Source organism: Notamacropus eugenii, chromosome 4 (assembly GCF_028372415.1).
Source record: "Notamacropus eugenii isolate mMacEug1 chromosome 4, mMacEug1.pri_v2, whole genome shotgun sequence".
Classification (NCBI taxonomy): domain Eukaryota; kingdom Metazoa; phylum Chordata; class Mammalia; order Diprotodontia; family Macropodidae; genus Notamacropus; species Notamacropus eugenii.
The window spans coordinates 3,193,110-3,210,666 of NC_092875.1; the positions used below are offsets into that span (position 1 = coordinate 3,193,110).

General features: G+C 41.8%; 2 protein-coding genes across 4 annotated transcripts in view; both read right to left on the bottom strand.

Annotated features, from left to right (window-relative positions):
• Positions 1–1,535: 1,535 nt before the first annotated feature.
• The window catches only part of LOC140502804 (uncharacterized), a 35,572-nt gene continuing 19,550 nt past the window's right edge, over positions 1,536–17,557 (bottom strand). Inside the window, 3 exon segments of the mRNA XM_072606816.1 lie at positions 1,536–3,250; positions 3,253–3,911; positions 3,913–4,058. Of these exon segments, the coding sequence (XP_072462917.1) occupies positions 2,901–3,250; positions 3,253–3,911; positions 3,913–4,058 (1,155 nt within the window). The 3' untranslated portion in view covers positions 1,536–2,900.
• LOC140502801 (KRAB domain-containing protein 4-like) lies at positions 8,631–10,768 on the bottom strand. Of its 3 annotated transcripts, XM_072606813.1 has the most exons (5): positions 10,596–10,768; positions 10,290–10,354; positions 9,970–10,096; positions 9,506–9,601; positions 8,631–9,068 (listed from the first exon to the last, which is right to left on the bottom strand). In XM_072606813.1, the coding sequence occupies exons 1-5, from the start codon at positions 10,703–10,705 to the stop codon at positions 8,996–8,998; spliced, it is 471 nt and encodes a 156-aa protein (XP_072462914.1). In that variant the 5' UTR covers positions 10,706–10,768; the 3' UTR covers positions 8,631–8,995. The 3 variants fall into 3 exon arrangements, with proteins under 3 accessions (XP_072462914.1, XP_072462912.1, XP_072462915.1); XM_072606811.1 differs by lacking the exon at positions 10,596–10,768 and having other exon boundaries at positions 8,631–9,256; positions 10,290–10,552; XM_072606814.1 differs by lacking the exon at positions 10,596–10,768 and having other exon boundaries at positions 9,506–9,580; positions 10,290–10,532.

The following is a 17,557-nucleotide window of genomic DNA, read 5'->3' on the forward strand; positions in this document are numbered from 1 at the left end:
TTTCTACATTCAATACGTTCGTAAAGTTTCTCTCCAGTATTCTATGATGTCTAGTAAGTTGTTCATTCTCATGGAAGGCCTTCCCACATTCATCACATTCATAAAGTTTCTCTCCAGAATGAATTCTCTGATGCCAAATAAATTGTGAGCTCCCATGGAAAGTCTTCCCACATTCAAGACATTTGTAAGGTTTCTCTAGTAATGTTGAATAAGAACTAGGATCCAGCTAAATGCCTTTCTACATTCACTACATTTATGAGCTTTCTCTCCAATGTGACTTCCCAGATGTAAAATTGTGATGCCCCTCAGAAAATCGTCCTATATTCTTTACATTCAATGAGGTTTCTCTGAAGTGTGAATTATTTTGATGTCAACTAGGTAAAGATCTTCATGTATCCATTACATTAATAATTTTTTCTCTCCAGTATGAAATCTCTGATGCAGAGTAAGCCCTATGATCTGGTTGAAGGCCTTTCCACATTCATTACTTTTGAACCCACACAAGAGGAAATTTAGAGGGAATGTGAGATGCTGGAATGCAAAGGAAGGCCCATACTTGATTTTCTTTGCTTAGACGGCATAATTAGAAGCAATGGATGGAAGTTACAGGGATGTAGATTAAGGCTGGATGCTGTGGAGAAACACGGTTATAATTAGAACTACCTAAAAGTGGAACAGGAGGAAGAAGTGAAGATCTCTCATTGGTGGTCTTCAAATGCAAGCTAGACAGCCTTATTTCAGGGGTGTTATAGAAGGTGTTTTTGTTCATTTATGAAATATTTATAAATTTTTAAACATAAAATCACCTCCAATTCTTGAATTTTGTTGAGTAACTTTGCATGTGTCTCTTAAATCTCACCTCATGAGATTTGAACCAGTGTTCCCACTGTCGAGATCTTTTTGGAACTTGGCCCTCATCCAATCTGTGAGCTAATCCCTCAGCCTTGTGTCATCTGTACAATTCCCTTGACTTCCCAATTCACATCACTGGGGGGAAAAACATTTTAAATACAAAGCTAAAGATGACAGATTCCCAAGGACACTCCATCAAGAGTCTTCCTAGAAGTTGACACTATCCAACTGATGACCTTAGATTAAGTCACTCACCAGCTTCAAACCACCCAACTATACTATCATTAAATCCATCTTGTCCAAAGAGCACAAAAGACCTGTCAAATGGCTTACTAAAGTATAAGTAAAGTAAGCATTCATCTGACTTACCAGCCTTGTTATGTTGGGGGGAGTGGGGGGAAGCAAGAGAGAAAGGAGGTAGACTGAGGATGACCTGGCCTATTCTTGATAAAACTATGCTTCCTTTTAGAGATTGCTGCCTTCACTGATAATCTCTCACCAGGATTCCTACAGGCAGTTCTTATGGGTTTCCATGCCTTAAGTGTCCTTCCCCTCTTCAAACCATCCTCCACAGAGCTACTAATTTCTTCCTAATGCTAAACATAGTGCCTGGCACATAGTAGATGCTTGATAAATATTTAACTAACAAAACACTAAAGAAAAGACACCTCTAGAGACAAAACTGAAGCCATTGAGTTTTTTTAATCACTTCTGCTTTCTATTTAATATTTATTAGTATTTTTTTAATTTTACATCATTTTTTTCCTCAGTTGATCCTTTCTTCCACCAGAAAACCATGTGTTATAACAATATATGGAGCTGTTTCACAGAGGGAAGGGGAGTGGTGCATCCTTGTGTCTCTTCTTTAGGGCCAAACTTGGTCATTAAAATTGTACAAGTTTCAGACTTGATGAATTTTTCTGGTTGTTCTTATTTACATTATTGCAGTCACTGTATAGTTTTCTTAGTTCTACTAAAATATTCTCTAAGAGTAAAGGTGATTACTCTGTAGAATGAAACTTACTGTGACTCAAACTCAACCTATCCTTTCTTTTTCCAGACTCCTACTTTCTGTTCTAATTTTAATTCCCTAGGATGTATTGTTGTAAATAACACATTAGTTCTATCAGGGTTTCAAAAAAATTCTCAATAGGAGAAAGCGGGGGAAAAAGGCCAACAGCAAAACCGTTAGAAGCAATCAATTTAAAAGTTTGGAAAAGGACAAGCCCTAAAGAAGAGAAAAAGATAAAGCTATGGGGAGGGGAAAGCCTGAGTTCTGAGAAGGAAAAATGTGGAGAGGATGGGGGAGGAGAGGTGTGACACCATCAAATACTAAATCAAAAGGAAAAAGGAGTAAAGGAAAGCATGAAATGCCTGGAATTTTCCAGGAAAAAAAGGTCTATGCCATTTGGAGATTTGGGGAAGGGAAAGCAAGGAGAGCTAGAGCTAGCCCTTGAGGGGTAGTAGCCTTGAATGGTATGTGGGAGAAGAGTGCTAGTGAGATCTAAGCATGTTTAGAGGAAGCTAGATTGAACATGCATAAAGAGAGGAAATGACTGCTCCAGCTAGGTCCTAGATGGGCAGAAAGGGAATAGATAAACAAGGGAAGACAGAAGATTTGCAACTTAAAGGAGAAAGGATATTCCTTCCTCAGTAACTGGAAGAAAGTGGGTAATGATTTCTGAGCATGTTAAAAGGGAGTTTGAAAGACGAAGCTCTGGTTAGATTGCCACAATATTCTCAATGAACAATTATAAGTTTCAATGTGAGACAGAAGGGGAGTGGCTAGGAACTTAAGGAGAGCAGGTAAAACCATTATGAGAAATTGTACATGGAGTTCTTTCATTTATAGGGTTTTTCTTGAGTTCTGTTTCTCCAAATTTCAGTACGTTATAGATAAAATCTTTCTCATTCATTTCCTTCATAAGACTTCACCTGTCAAAGGCCACTCTCCAGTGGGAATTATGTGATTGTTGATTAAGTTGCATACTCTGACAAAGGGCCTTCTCATGTTCTTTGCATTCATTAGGTTTCTTCCCAGCATGAATTCACTGATGAGTAAATCTAGCAAACTGACTAAAAGTCTTCCCACATTTATTGCATTCATAAAGCTTCTCTCCAGTATAAATTCTCGGATGCAGAATAAGTTCTAAGTTTTGGCTGGAGGAATTGCCACACTTGTGGCATTTGTGAGGTTTCTCTCCATCACAAATTCTTTGATGTATGGCAAGTAGTTCATTCTCATGAAACACTTTTCCACATTCATTGAATTCATAAAGTCTCTCTCCAGCATGAACTCTCTGATGTCTAGTAAGTTGAGAACTCCCATGGAAAGCCTTCCCACATTCATTACATTCATATGGTTTCTCACCAGTCAAGTAAGATCTGTGATTTGTGTAAAGGCCTTCTTACATTCATTACATTCAAAAGATTTCTCTCCAGTATGAATTCTCTGATGTCTAATAAGATCTGGGATCCAGTTGAAAGCCTTCCCACATGCGTTACATTTATAAGGTTTCTTTCCAGTGTGAATTCTCTGATGATCTGCGAGTCCTGTGCTCCATCGGAAGGCTTTCCCACATTCGCTACATTCAAAAGGTTTCTCTCCTATGTGAATTCTCTGGTGATCAGTAAGTCCTGTGCTCCTTCGAAAAGTCTTCCCACATTCTTTACATTTGTAAGGTTTCTCTCCAATGTGAATTCTCTGATGTAACGTAAGATGTGTTATCCAAGGGAAGGCCTTCCCACATTCGTTACATTCACAAGGTTTTTCTCCAGTATGAATTCTCTGATGTTGAGTAAGTTGTGAGCTCTGGGTGAAAGCCTTCCCACATCCAAGACACTCATAAGGTTTCTCCCCTATGTGAATCTTGTGACATAGGGTAAGTTGTGAGCTCCCTCGAAAAGCCTTCCCACATTCTTTACATTCATAAGGTTTTTCTCCCATGTGAATTCTTTGATGTAGAATAAGATCTGTCATCCGGGTGAAGATCTTTGCACATCTATTACATTCATAATTTTTCTGTCCAGTATGAAATCTCTGATGCAGAGTAAGATCTATGATGTTTGAAGGCCTTCCCACACTCAATACATTCATAAGGTTTCTCTCCAGAATGAATTGTATGATGTAAAAAAAGTTGTGAGCTCTGGTAAAAAGCCTTCCCACATTCATTACATTTGTAAGATTTCTCTCCAGTATGAATTCTGTAAAGGGAAGTAATGGATGAAATGTACTTAAAAGCTTCCCAACATTCATTACATTTATAAGTTTTAAGTATATACCTATAATATTGAATTGGGTCTGAATTTTAACTTAATGATTTCACACACTCATTATCCATAGAAAATAATTTTGAAGAGATTCTGCTGTAGTCACAAAGAGCTCTAAACAGACTCTGAAACTTCCTAGATATCATTTTTACAGAGAGCTTTCTATAAAATACTCTGCTGTGGGAAAAGGATTGGCCCTAGGCTCAAGATTCTACCAGATTTACTCATTTTTTTTCAACTTTATTTTTTGTTACATTTTAAGTTTCAAACTATCTCAGTTTTATAACTCTTTGGCCATAATTCCATATTGTTCTCCAGAATGGTTGGATCCGCTCATGGTTCCTATGTTTACTATTTCATGGTCTCTCACTTCATTGGGTTTTTATCAGGTGACTTTTTAAAATTACCTAGAATGTGTATCCTCATTGTTCTGCAGTCTCTTTAACACAGCCTCAGCTTCTGAAGTTTCACGCAAGTTTGAGACACAAGGAAGTTCCCTTTTGATTCTCTCCAGAGATGATTCTTCCATAGAAATACTGAGCTTTGGAACTGACTCCTTGGTTTCAAACATCACCTCTAAATCTGAAAGACATAAGGTGTAATAATCCTGTTTCCCTTGCAAGAAAAAAGGTAACTTCTGCTTATTTTGGTCAGCCTTCTGTCTCCTCTATGAAGAAAAAGGATTGTAAAAATGTATAGGGCCAAATAAAGAACACTACCTTAGGTTTGTAAAGCTATTTACAATTCCTAAAGACTGTGGGCACTGATTCTTGTATCCATTTTGTGAGGGAAGGCAATCCATTATTCTTTATCCAAAGAAAACAAGGCTAAACGTGAGTGACTTACTCAAGGCTACCCAATAAGTATCAAAGCTAGGATAGAATCAAGGTCTTTGACACCAATTCAGTGCTTATTCTACTGTACTACATCTCTACAAAAAGCAGAAATCACTTCTATTAAGTTCTATGATGTAGAATGAGGACAACTTTGAAAAAGCTCTATGAAGTCTACTTTCTGTTTAACATAACTCCTATTCTATCAGAAACTGAGAGGATATCCATCAGTTGTGGAATGACTGAACAAAATGTGGCATGTGATTGATCGAACACTATTGTGCTATGAGAAATGACAAGCAGAATGCTTTCACAGAAAACCTAGAACTTTCTGAACTGATGCCAAGTGAAGTGAGAAGAATCCTACAATCACCATACACAGTAATACTGCACAGTGATCAACTGTGAATGACTTAGCTCTTCTCAGCAACACAATAATCCAAGGGAATTTCAAAGGACTCATGATGAAAAATGCTATCCACGTCCAGAGAAGGAACTGATGGAGTCTCAGTGCAGATGGAAACATATTGTTTTTCACTTTTTTTTTTGATCTGCGTCCTCTTTCACAACATGACTAATATGGAAATATATGCTACAAGATTGTACATCTATAACCTATATCAAATTGCTTACTATCTCAGGGAAAGGAAAGTTGAGGAAGAGACCAAAAAAATTTTGGAACTCAATTTTTTTTAATGGATATTAAAAATTGTCTTTACATGTAATTGAGGAAAAACATTATTTTAAAAACCTCATTCTAACAGTGAGCACTGTCTGTTGTAGGGCAGAAGAGAACTGAGATCATCTAGTCCAACATCTTCATTTTACAGATGAAGAAACTAAGACCCACATGAGGTCATACAATTAATTTGCAGCAGATTCAGGACTCAAGCCTTTCCAATCCAACAGTCATTTCACCACCCCATTCTGCCATCCCCTTTTATTCATTTCAATCATATGGGAATGAATTTACTGTATGTGGACATATTTAAGTAGACAGAATGATAATCAGTTCAGGAAAATGATGAGAAAATTATACTGTTGCATCAGTCAATATGCATTTAAAAAGTACTGTAATGGTACTTTTAACTGGGAAGACCTTTCCCATTCATTAGGCCCATGTGGAAGTCTGAGTCACAGGGAGCCTATGGTGGGAGGAATTTGCTGAACCCGTGGAACAGGAAGGGTGGAGGAGAGCTGAGAGGAAGTTGGTCAGAGCAGTCAGAACTGAGGGAGAGAGAAAGGCAGACAACTAGACTTGTGAGTGTATGTGAGAGGCCTGATAACCTGTACACTTCTTGGTTACTGTGATGGATTTCTCTGCTATGATGGATTTGGCTTTCTGGTGTCTGAATAAATGTTTTGCTTCTGTCTTCAAAGTGGAGAGTCTGTCATGTTTCATGATTCAGAATTGCATCAGCATGTTCATGGCTGCTGTTGAGGCTGTGAATATCGGGTTGGCACTACAAGTCCCTACTATGTGCCAAGCACTTCTGCTAAGCACCGGAAACATAAAAAAAGGAAAAATAGTCTCTGCTTCAGAGAAGCTCACAGCCTAATGAAGGGGAAAACATGAAAACACCTGCATATAAACAAACTATAGAAAGGATAATAAGAAAATCTACAGAGGGAAGGCACTGACAGTAAGGGGGATTGGGAAAGGCTCCTTGAAGGTAGAATTTTAGCCTCTTCTCTGATAACAGAATCTCTGAAGAAGAGGTGGGGATGAAGGAAAGAATTTCAGAACAGGGGGACACCTAGTGAAAATTCTTGGAGTCAGGAAATGGAGTGTCCAGTTCAGGGATTGAAAAGTACAGGCCTGAAGCTAAGAATGGTTTTTATATTTTAAAATAAGGTTGTATTACATACATTAATAAGGGGCTTATATCACTGGTATTCTTATCCTTTTATAATTGTGTTATGGGGGTGTATAGGGTTTAAGAAGGACTGGCATCTCCAGTGTGATGATGCTCGTCCACTTTTGGCATCCACCTATCACCAACTCTCACCTGTGCCTCCAAGAAATGCAGCAGCCACACTCTGTTAGAGCCATCTCAGGAGAGAGCTAAACTAGGCTGAGGGTAACTGACAGGCCTCAAACCCATTACCGTTACCCCCAAGAAAATGAAGACTTCCCCCAGCAGAATGGGCAGATGAGAACAATATTCCAATGGCCATGAAGGTGGCTGAAGCAGGCACTGTGGAGCACGTAGAGTTTGGTCAGACATCCAAGTCATCAAGGTCATCCACCGCATCCCAGGCCATCACCACTCTTGTCTTTTGTCAAGCGACTGCCTGACTTAGATCCAATTCCCTTGCCAGTCAGAATATAATCTGTGATGTCATTGGCCCCCTTCAGAAATGAAGGATGAGCAACAGTTGTTGCGCCTTTGCCGAAGCAGAGTTTACATCTAAGAAGCTCATAGTCTTGAGAAGCATCAGTGTCAACAATTAGGACTTTTACCCAGCCCTACTGATGACGTTTTTCAGACAAGCCAGAGGTCCAGTCACTTCCCTTAATTTAACTATTCTATCATGTGTTACCCTAACGGTGCACAAACTTTGGTTTCTTCTACTTCTTCCGTTAATCCCTCCTGCATTCCCATTGTGTCGAACTTCTTGTGGTAATTCAGGCAACAAGACTTGTCTGCGTCCTCCCATCCTGAGGGAGAGTTTTGACTTGCCTCAGATTTCTTTCCTTTCTCAAGTTCTTTATTCATTTGGGATTGCCTGTTTTGCTCTCTGCACTCCTTATATCACGTTAACTTTATGCTTTTAATAGCTGATTAAAACAATCTAGAATTTTTAATAGGTTTTTTTTTAAGATTCTTTTCTGAATTTCTTTTTAATTGAGAAATGGGACATTCTATCAAGTTTCCCCACATTATATTGATATAATCTTCCAATGCCCTTCCACAAATCTTCAATAGCTCTCTTAAGCTGCTTCTGCCCTGGGGAGTGGGGGGGGGGGGGCTTGCTATCTAACCTGAAGAGTATTCCTTACAAGTCCCCCTTTCCTCCTTGAGTTCTGATGTGCAGGTCTCACAGTGCGATTACACTTTCTGTTAAACTTTGGGAGAGGGTGTAGGCAGTCATGATGGTGAGAGCAGATGCAATTTTTTAATTACTGTTTTATCATAATGGGTCCACTAGTTCAATTAATGCGATGTAAGTCAAAGAAGGCTTTTTGTAATTTCAGTTAAGGCATCTCCTTTTCAAAGGATCCGAGTGCTGTATTCAGTGCTGAATTTGCCTTGTTTCATTACTAGGGTTAATTTTTTTCATTAAGTATAATTTCCAGAGCTTTTACTAATGGAAGATTTTCAATGAACTCAGTCTTAAATCTTTCACTCTTCAAATATGAGTCACCATTTGATTTCCTTTCTTATTTTGTCTAACCTCAGTTTAGAGATGTTTTTTGTGCCTGTCCTAAACGGCAATATGTTACTGTGTGAATTACAGCAGGAGACAGTCCTAACAGAGAGTAATATGAAGCCCTTGCTTTCAAATGATAAAATATTTGCCATCTGATACGTAATAGAGTATTAGAGCCCTGGTTCTGGAGTCAAAGGAACTGAGTTCAAATCCCACTTCTGATGCTTACTACTTATATGGTCTTGGGTAAGTCACTTATCTTCCCATTTCCTCAAATGTAAAATGAAGGGGCTGGATTAATTTCCAATTTTAAATCTGTTTATTTCCAAGAGCTGTGAGGAAAAGATGAGGTGTGGTAATGAGCAAGGCCTTGATGTAGTATAAAAAAAGAACAGGCACTTGTTAAAATGCTTGTTGAAAGACACCTAAGATGTACTGATCAGGAATACACATAGTTCAGCTCACAAAGATAAGCCCGGGCTGGGTACAGAGACTACCTATTCCTTCTCTTCACGGAACATGGGCAGCATTAGCATGTGCTATGTAGATACTGCATGGTAGCTAGGTGGCGCCATAGTGAATAGAGTGCTGACTCTGGACTCAGGCAGAATCCTCTTCCTGAGTTCAACTCTGGCCTCAGACACTGTGAACCTGGGCAAGTCACTTCACCCAGTTTGCCTCAGTTTCCTCATCTGTAAAATGAGCTGGAGAAGGGAATGGCAAACCAATGCAGTATCTCTGCCAAGAAAACCATAAAAATAGGGTCAAGAAGCGTGGATGTGACTGAAAAAGACTCAGAAACAAACAATGCCCTGAGGATAAATACTTAGCTTCTAAGCCATTAAATCTTTCACTTCTAGTTTCCTCCAGGACAGAGGCCTGGCCACATCTCCCACACAGTAAACTGGTGAAGTTGATTCTTTGACCTTTAAGAGAATTTGTATTCATCTAGTGCTTTTAGAGTTACCAAGTACCTCACATGGATTCTCATGTGATCCTCCCATTAACTCTTGGGGGAGCACTCTTATGCTCTTCATTTTACATATGGGGAAACTAAGGCAAGCAGTGGTGAAGTGACTTGCAGGATCACAATCACGGTCATAGTCCAGGTCCAAGACTCTCCAAAGGGGAAGTTGCCTACTGATGATTCATGTACTGAAGTTTCTTTCACTCACCTGCACAGCTGTTCTGGGGAGCATCTCCCTCTGACTTCCAAGGACCTTGTCCTCTCTCCAACTGGCAGATAACATCTGTCTTGGAAATTATAAGTCCTATTCATTGAATATGGAAAATTATTGTAGTCATGGAGCCACCTCTGAACTCCACTAGCCCTGCTCTTTTAAAAAGCAGGCATGCTGGGAAAGCCTCAGGAGGATGCTGCCCAGAAAGACGACCAGCTCATCCCAACTATTACCGCCTAAATGGATCGGGGTTGTGGGTGGGTTTAGATCCTGGAGGTGAAAGCGGAGGGTCTTGGGACAGGGGGTATATGAAGTGGGGGAGGGACAGCGGGGGTGAGAGGGGACAACATGCCCAAGCAGCCAAAGACCCTTCACTTCGTAGCGGGAGAGGGACAAACTCTGCTCGGGGCAGAATGGGGGGGGGGGGGGGGGGGGCTGGGGAGAGGGGTGGACCTCACCCAGGCAGGCCAGGTGCCCGAAGTTTTCTAGCATCACCTCCCGATACAGCTCCTTCTGGGGAGCGGCCAGGCGCTCCAATTCCCCCGCTGTGAAGGTCACAGCCACGTCCTGAAAGGTCACGGAGCCCTGGAAGACCAAGAACACCGGGACTCGCCCAGAGGCCATCACCCACCAGGCTGGGAAGTGACACCAGCTGGCAGAAGCTGCAGCGAAGCAGGGATTCCGAGAGGCAAAGGCGCGGAGGGTAGGCACTCAAGGCATGAAGACGCCACATACGGAGGGGATGGGCAATGGGGGTCGGGCTGGCCGGCTCGCTCACCTCTGGCCCGGGGGCCATGCCTCGCTCCGCTCCAGGCTAGGAGGGCCGAGTTCTCCCGGGCGGAGCTGGAGACCGAGAAGAAAAAGGACCCTTGACCATGTGACAGGGGGCGTGACCGAAGGAGATCTGACCCCATCCCGGGGCTGTCCAATGGCCACGTTCCCTCCCACAGGGGCGTGGCTTCAGCAGGCCCGGAGACTACTGCGCGTGCGCACACGCCTGAGTTGCTGTTCTCCTTCCCCAAGTTTACACTCTTTGGAAGAGGCTTCGGCCCCTCCGCCCTCCTGGCCGCCGACTTTCACCCACCCAAAACTGGGACGTAGGGCACCGGGCTCGGCCCCGATCCCAGTGATAGCTGAGGACAAAGCAGAATCGAAGAGGCAGCGAAAGAGAACCCTTAGGCGCAGCGTCCCCATGGAAATCGCGCCGAAACCCCTCCTGGAGCCGCCGGACCCTGCCGCAAGTCCTTCTGGGAAGTGTAGTCGTGAGACCGGGATGGCTCATCCGCATGCCCAGCGTCTCCTGGGGCAGCTATGGCTTATCTGGGGAGACTGGATTGGAGAGGGGGCAAATTGAAGACCCAGAGACCAATTAGGTCCTTTTATTAGGATATTATTCCTGATAGTACCGGGAAGAGGTGATACGTTTCTGAGGAGGGGTAAGCGAGAGGAGATGGCAAGAAGCATTTATTATGCACCTACTGTGTGCCAGTTCCCTGCTATGCTCAGTGCTAGACTAGGAAGAAGTAGGGGAATGTCGCTGCGTCCAAAGGCGGGTGCTGATGAGAGACACTACAGGCAACCACCTGGGTCTGAACACCTGACCCATACTACCCTGGCTGGGAGACTTTGGTCTTGGCCGGTTAGAAATAACCAAGAATCCTAGCTGGCCATGAGTGAATTTAGAAAACAAGAGTTTTATTTTATGTCCAAGGAGACAGGGGCTCTTGGCCTCCTAGCAGAGCCCGGCCCAAGCCCCTGTAATGCTGGTTACAAGAGACTTATGATTCATCCAGAGTTGAATCTCACGCCTTGAACCCCATTGGTCAGAATTCCAGGGTTCACTTAACTTCACCCCTTGATAACATCTTTAATCTTTATATTTTTAGTCTTGTTGTCTATGCCTGAGAGCAGACAAACGGAGAGGAATTTTCAATTGCCAAGGGAATTGACAAAAACGGTGAGTCTGAAGATATATCAATGACAAAGGTGGGGTTTATGACCCTTATCTCTATCATTTGTGAATTAGGTCAGGCCTGGCACCTGCCCCTGACGTACAGGAAGAGGCCTTCTCAGTAGCCAGCATCTCCTTCTGCTCTCTCTCCACAAGCAGTTTTTTTGTCTGTCTCTGACATTAGCCATATACATATATACATATATCATACATAGTATATATATTATATATAATAATTTTATATAATTTCTGTGGAAACAAAATTCAATCATATCTTACATGCTGACCAAAGGGATGGCTTGGAAGAACCCCAGACATCCACCCGCACAAACTCTGTTAGGTCTATTCTCCTAGGATTGAACAAAAATTCCTCTGTGTGGCTTTTTAGCTGCTCTTTCCTCCCTTGTTACATAGTATCCATGCCCTTGCTACATAGTGTCTACCTGTTGTTACATGGGGGGAGGGGCTGTGCCCTTGTTACATAGTATCCATTCCCTTGTTACATAGTGCCTACACCCTTGTTACATCGGTCTGCACCCTTTTTACACAGACTGTGCCCTTGTTAAATAGTATCCATACCCTTGCTACCTAGTATCTATACCCTTGCTATATAGTGTCTATACCCTTGTTACATGGCGGGGGGCTATACCATTGTTACATAGTATCTATGCCCTTGTTACATAGTATCTATACCCTTGTTCCATTGGGGGTCTATACCCTTGTTATATGGTGTCTGTGCCCTTGTTACATAGTGACCATGCTTGCTGAGTGGGGGGGGGGGGTCTATACCCTTGTTACATAGTATCTATGCCCTTGCTACATGTATCCACACCCCATTCACACACTGCAGTCCAACTAAATTAGCCCTCCTGCTCTCCCTCACACACAAGATTCTCATGCCTTTGCACTGGCCATCCACTATGACTTCTCCCCTGTGTCTTCCAGTATCTTTGGTTTTCTTCAGGGCTCAGGTGCCACATATAAAGAAGCCTTTCCTGATACCCTCAGTTGCCAAGTATCCCATGCTTTAGAAATCTTTCCCTCTTTGCCTCCCTGGCTTTCTTCAAGTCCCAGCTAAAATCTTACCTTCTACAGAAGGCTTTTCCCACTCGCCCTTAATTCTAGTGCCTTCCCTCTCAATTATTTCCTTTTTATCCTGTATATAGCTTGTTGGTACATATTTATTTGAATATTGTCTTATTTGATCAACCTCAAGGGCAGGGACTGTCTTTTGCTTTTCTGTATTCCCAGAACTTAGAACAATACCTTATTCATAGTTGGTGCTTAATAAATGCTCATCTGACTAGTACCTTTCCTCTAAAATAAGATTCGAGCTTGTTTTTGTGCCATGGATCCCATGGGCGTTTGGTAAAGCCTATAGACCCTTTCTCGGATTAATGTTTTCAAGTACAAAAAATAAAATTCATAGGATTAAAAAAAAGCCAATTATATCAAAATGGTTATGAATTTTTAAAACCAGCTTTACAGAGCCCAAGTTAAGAAACTCTACTCTAAAATCACCTTTTATCTATTTTTCTTGTACATATACATATATGTATACATACATATATATGTACATGCAATATATATCTATATATATATTGTCTCCAGAGGCTAGAGGGTCAGGATGCATCCTTTTTGTCACTATTTCAAGATGGGCATGAGGCCTGGCACATAGTTGGCTGAAGATGACATTGATCTAATTCTTCTGTGTTATTTTCTGCAAATAAGTATTATGAGGTGATTGTGTGATAAACTAATGACTACACCCACAGAGTAAAGAAAGGCTAGCTAGACAAAACTTAAACATCCTAATCAGGTCTACAGAAGGAAATTTCTGTAGCCAACAGGGTCTTCAGAGGGGCTAGTGACGGTGATGCCATTTCTTGATCCAGGCTTGGGTCTCTACCACCTACCTCATCGTCAGAATGCTGCCAGCCTAGATCATCTGTGATGGCAAGCAAAATAGAATCTTTTGCTGTTTTTGTTTTAGCATAATCAAGTGCCTCTGATAAAGGTAAGATTCAGTCAATGAAGAGTCTTTACAAGGAATAAAGTACAGAAGAAAGAGTTTCTTTAACTAGAAACAGTATATGTATTTGTATTGTTAATTATTTTAATATGATTAAAGATCTTCCCCACCCATTAATGGGCCTACCCATTAAGAGGAATTTGATTAGGAAAGATCTGTGGGAAGGCCCAAGCCTTTTGTTAATGAGGCACTGGTTCTCTCTAGGGTTGTGATGCCCTCTGGCTCTAAAAAAAAAGTATATATACTCTGAGTTGAGGTTTTACTTTGGGACTTACTGATTGGAAGTGTTTGTTTGGCCAGAGGAGGTCTCTAGGAAGCTGCTAAAGGAGGCTCCTGGCTTTTAAACCACCGATGTTGGTGCTTCCCTCTCTGGTAACCATGCTCAGATAGTTGGACCTGTCTGCTGAATTTAAGCAGAGGAAGCTATGTCTGTTGATCTTTGATTTCTCTGTATTTGAAGTTCAAGGTGCTGAGTCCCCTGAACTAAGTGAATGATATATGTGCTTGGTTAAAGGAATGATACATGTGTTTGATTAAAGTGATTGCTAACCCCTCAAAAGTTGCCTTTCCTTTTATGAAAGCAGATCTAAGAACTTGTGATAGGTCTCCCTGTGTATGCTGGGGTACTTACTAATACATCACCTCATAGGGGTTACCAGTTCTTAGATCTCTCATGCACCAGAATTTGGGTGACATCCTCTCATATATGGTACTAGCCCCATGAAATGATTATTAACAAACCAGCTATGGGGAAGAACTTGGCTTTTTCCCTGTCCCATTTCCTTTCAAATTCCATGTTTGAAGGATATTAACTGACCTCTACCAAAACTTTACGCCACCTAGACGATCTCCTTTAAGTGAATTCCTGCCCATTTCATTCTACTTAAGTTTGGGTGGGAAATGATTCTTTGATTAAATTGCCTAAGGCTGGGGGTGATTTAGAAGTGCATGATCAAAGTCATGTTCCCCCAACTCATTAGAATGGGTCTACCTGTCACTGCAATATTCATTTTCTCTCATTACTTGCTAACCATCAGAGTTGATTGCTACCCTCAGGAACATCCACTCTTCCAAGGGGAGAGTGTCAATGACCCCTTTTTATTATTATTAGTTCAATTAATAAAATTATTAATTACCCAGAAAATATATCTCTCAAACACTTTAAACATTATACCTAGAAACTGTCCAACATCTCTTTTCATATAGAAAATATTCTCTCTCTGACTTGATGTTTTGAGTTTTTGACAAAAGTGTAGCCAGTGCAGTGGTGATGTCAGTGAGGAATAAATGAGGGGTTAAGGGACCCTTAATCCTGTATGTATGAAGAGCAGAATTTGAGGTTTCAAGGAGAGAGAGATAAGAGTGACAACAGATTGTAATTAGAGAAGGGAATTTCAGAATTCATGAGCACAAAAGAGGTCGATTTGTGGATTAGAAATGGATAGTATGATCATTTCTACATAGCTGAGGTGGGCTGGAGGAGTAGCTCATGGGAAACAAGTAAGTTGACAAGCTGGTAGCTTAGGGTCTTTGAGGGAGCATCAATAGAATGTAGACTCCTAAACAGATAGTCTCAATATGTATGTCGAAGTCCTCTGATATGACAGCAGAAGTTGTGCACTGAATTCACTGAGGAAAGAAAGGGAATGTCCTGGAGGTTGAGAAATGACAGGTACCTGAACTTTGATTGAGTGGTTGTTGTGTTTGTCCTTCAGTTTTGAAGAGGACAGTGACATCAAGGAAATGATGACATGACTTGCAGTTGACTGTGATTTGAGTGAGGGATGGCTGTGCTAGGTCACTAGCCTCACTTTCTCCTCCAGAGTCATCTGGATCCAGTGGCCAGATATTCATCAGCATGATGGATGGAGATAGCCCAGGATGCAGTGGGAGACCCTGGCCCTTTTAGGCTAAGGCCTTTTCCAGGTACTCACTTAGAGTGAGGTAACGCCCATTCACTGAACAGGTCTCTTTAAGAAATGAGTCAAGGGATGGCCCCTTTAATCAGGAAAAAAAAAAGAAGAAGAAGAAGAAATCAAGCTGGGAGGGGAATATACTCAGAGTTGCTGTTCCAAAGAGAAACAATTACTGTTGACATTCATTCTAAAATACAGCCATTAAGTGGAGCTTGGGCAGGGACCTATTGTGGTCCAGTCTATGGGCTTCAGAGTGAACTGAGTGTAAGGTTTTGTGGAAGGAAGGGAGGGAGAGAGGGAGGAAGTCAGGGAGTCTAGCCAGTAAACCCCAAGTTAACTGGGAAGCTTCTAGCCATCAAAATTGGCCAGAGGAAGAGAGAGACAGGGAGAAGATGAGCTAAGTTACCCAGTTAGCTGGGTTTCCATTCAGGCAGCTTAGTCTACTCATAGGTTATGTTTGTCCTTCCTTTTTGAAGAGGACCATGCCATCAGGGAAATGATGACATGACTTGCAGCTGACTTTGATTTGAGTGAAGGAGGGCTGTGCAGGTCACCAGCCTCACTTTCTCCTCCAGAGAGCCATCTGGATCCAGTGACCAGATATTCATCAGGATAACTGGAGACAGCCCAGGATGCAGTTGGAGACCCTGGCCCTTTTAGTATTTCCTTTTCTTTCTCTCTTTCTGTCTCTCTCTCTGTCTCTCTGTCTCTCTGTCTCTCTCTCTCTCTCTCTCTCTCTCTCTCTCTCTCTCTCTCTCTCTCTTTCTCTCTCTCTGTTTCTCTCTCTCTTTCACAAATTTATTTCACTATTTCTCTTTGGAACAGCAAGCAACCCTGAGGGTCTTCCCCTCCCAGGTTGATTTTTTTTCTTTTTTCTAATTAAAGGGGCCATCCCTTGACCCACTTCTTAAAAGAGGTCTATTTACATGAAAAGATTGTGTGGTAGACATGGACTGAGTGGACCTTAAAGGAGGGCTTACTGAGTGATGGCAATAGAGGGAGAGCCTGTAAGTGGCAATGGAGAGTCAGGAGTATTCCAGTTCCCCCCATAGGATCAATGATGGAGAATAAGGGTGATGAAAGTGTAGCTAGTGCTGGTGACCAGTGATGATGTCATCGGAAGGAGATAGTTCAATTTCATGAGTTTAAGAAGATGGGGTGGGAGAGTAAAAGGTTTAACATGGGACAAAGTTTGTGGATTCTGTAGCACAAATTAGGAAAAACACAGTGGAAGGGACAGGTAGATCTGAGGGTAAAAAAAACTGGGATATAAAGTTGAAAGGGACAGGAATGAGGAGCTAGCCCACAGTAGAGGAGGGCATTTACTCTTTGATAGTTGGGGGTTCGACATGACTGAGATGGGGAGGATAAGGGTAGTCCACCAGGAAGGGGCAGCTCATGTGAGCCCTGAAAGGACCTAGGGAGGAGACGAGTCCAGGCCAGAGTGAAGACATCAACTAATCAACAAGCAGTTAAGGCCCTACTATGTACCAGACACCATTACATCCTGCTCCTTCTTATCTCCTGGCCTATAGAACAATCACATGAAGGGATGTCCTAAATCACTAATAATAAGAGAAATTCAAATTGAAAAAATCTTCTGGTTCCACCTCATACCCTACAAATTGCAAAGAAGACAAAAAAAATGGTACTAGTCAATACTGGAAGGGTTGTGGGACAACAAGCACACTAGTGCATTGTTGGAGGAGCTAAAAATCAGTACTTTTATTTTGAAAAACAATTTGGGATTATCCAAATAAAGCAATTTAAAAGTTCACACCCTTTGATCCAGTGATTCCATTGCTAGGTTTATACTCCAAGGAAGCCAAAGAATTGGAAACCAGTGAGATGCCCATCAGTTAAGGAAGTGTAAATAAACTGCAAGACATGAATGTGGAGTATTACTGTGCCGTAAGAAATGAATATGACTGCAGAGAAGTGTGGCATGACTTACATAAAGTGATGAAGAGGAAAGTCAGCAGAAAACAATGTCCAAGAAAACAATGGACAGCACAACAAAGTAAAGGGAGAGACCCAACACACACATCCACCAACACACCTGAAAGTGAATGTTGCCAAATTAGAAAGAACAAGCGGGACTTGGAGACCCTAGAAGAAAGTCCTCCTGACCCTTTCTCACAGGGTCA

What these genes read in the sequence shown, in the direction of transcription:
- LOC140502801 (XM_072606811.1), bottom strand. An exon ending in CGGGCACCTGGCCTGCCTGG is followed by an intron (nt 9,602 to 9,969) that starts GTGAGGTCCACC and finishes TTCAATGAATAG; the next exon opens with GACTTATAATTTCCAAGACA. An exon ending in TCCCCAGAACAGCTGTGCAG is followed by an intron (nt 9,257 to 9,505) that starts GTGAGTGAAAGA and finishes ATTCTCTTAAAG; the next exon opens with GTCAAAGAATCAACTTCACC.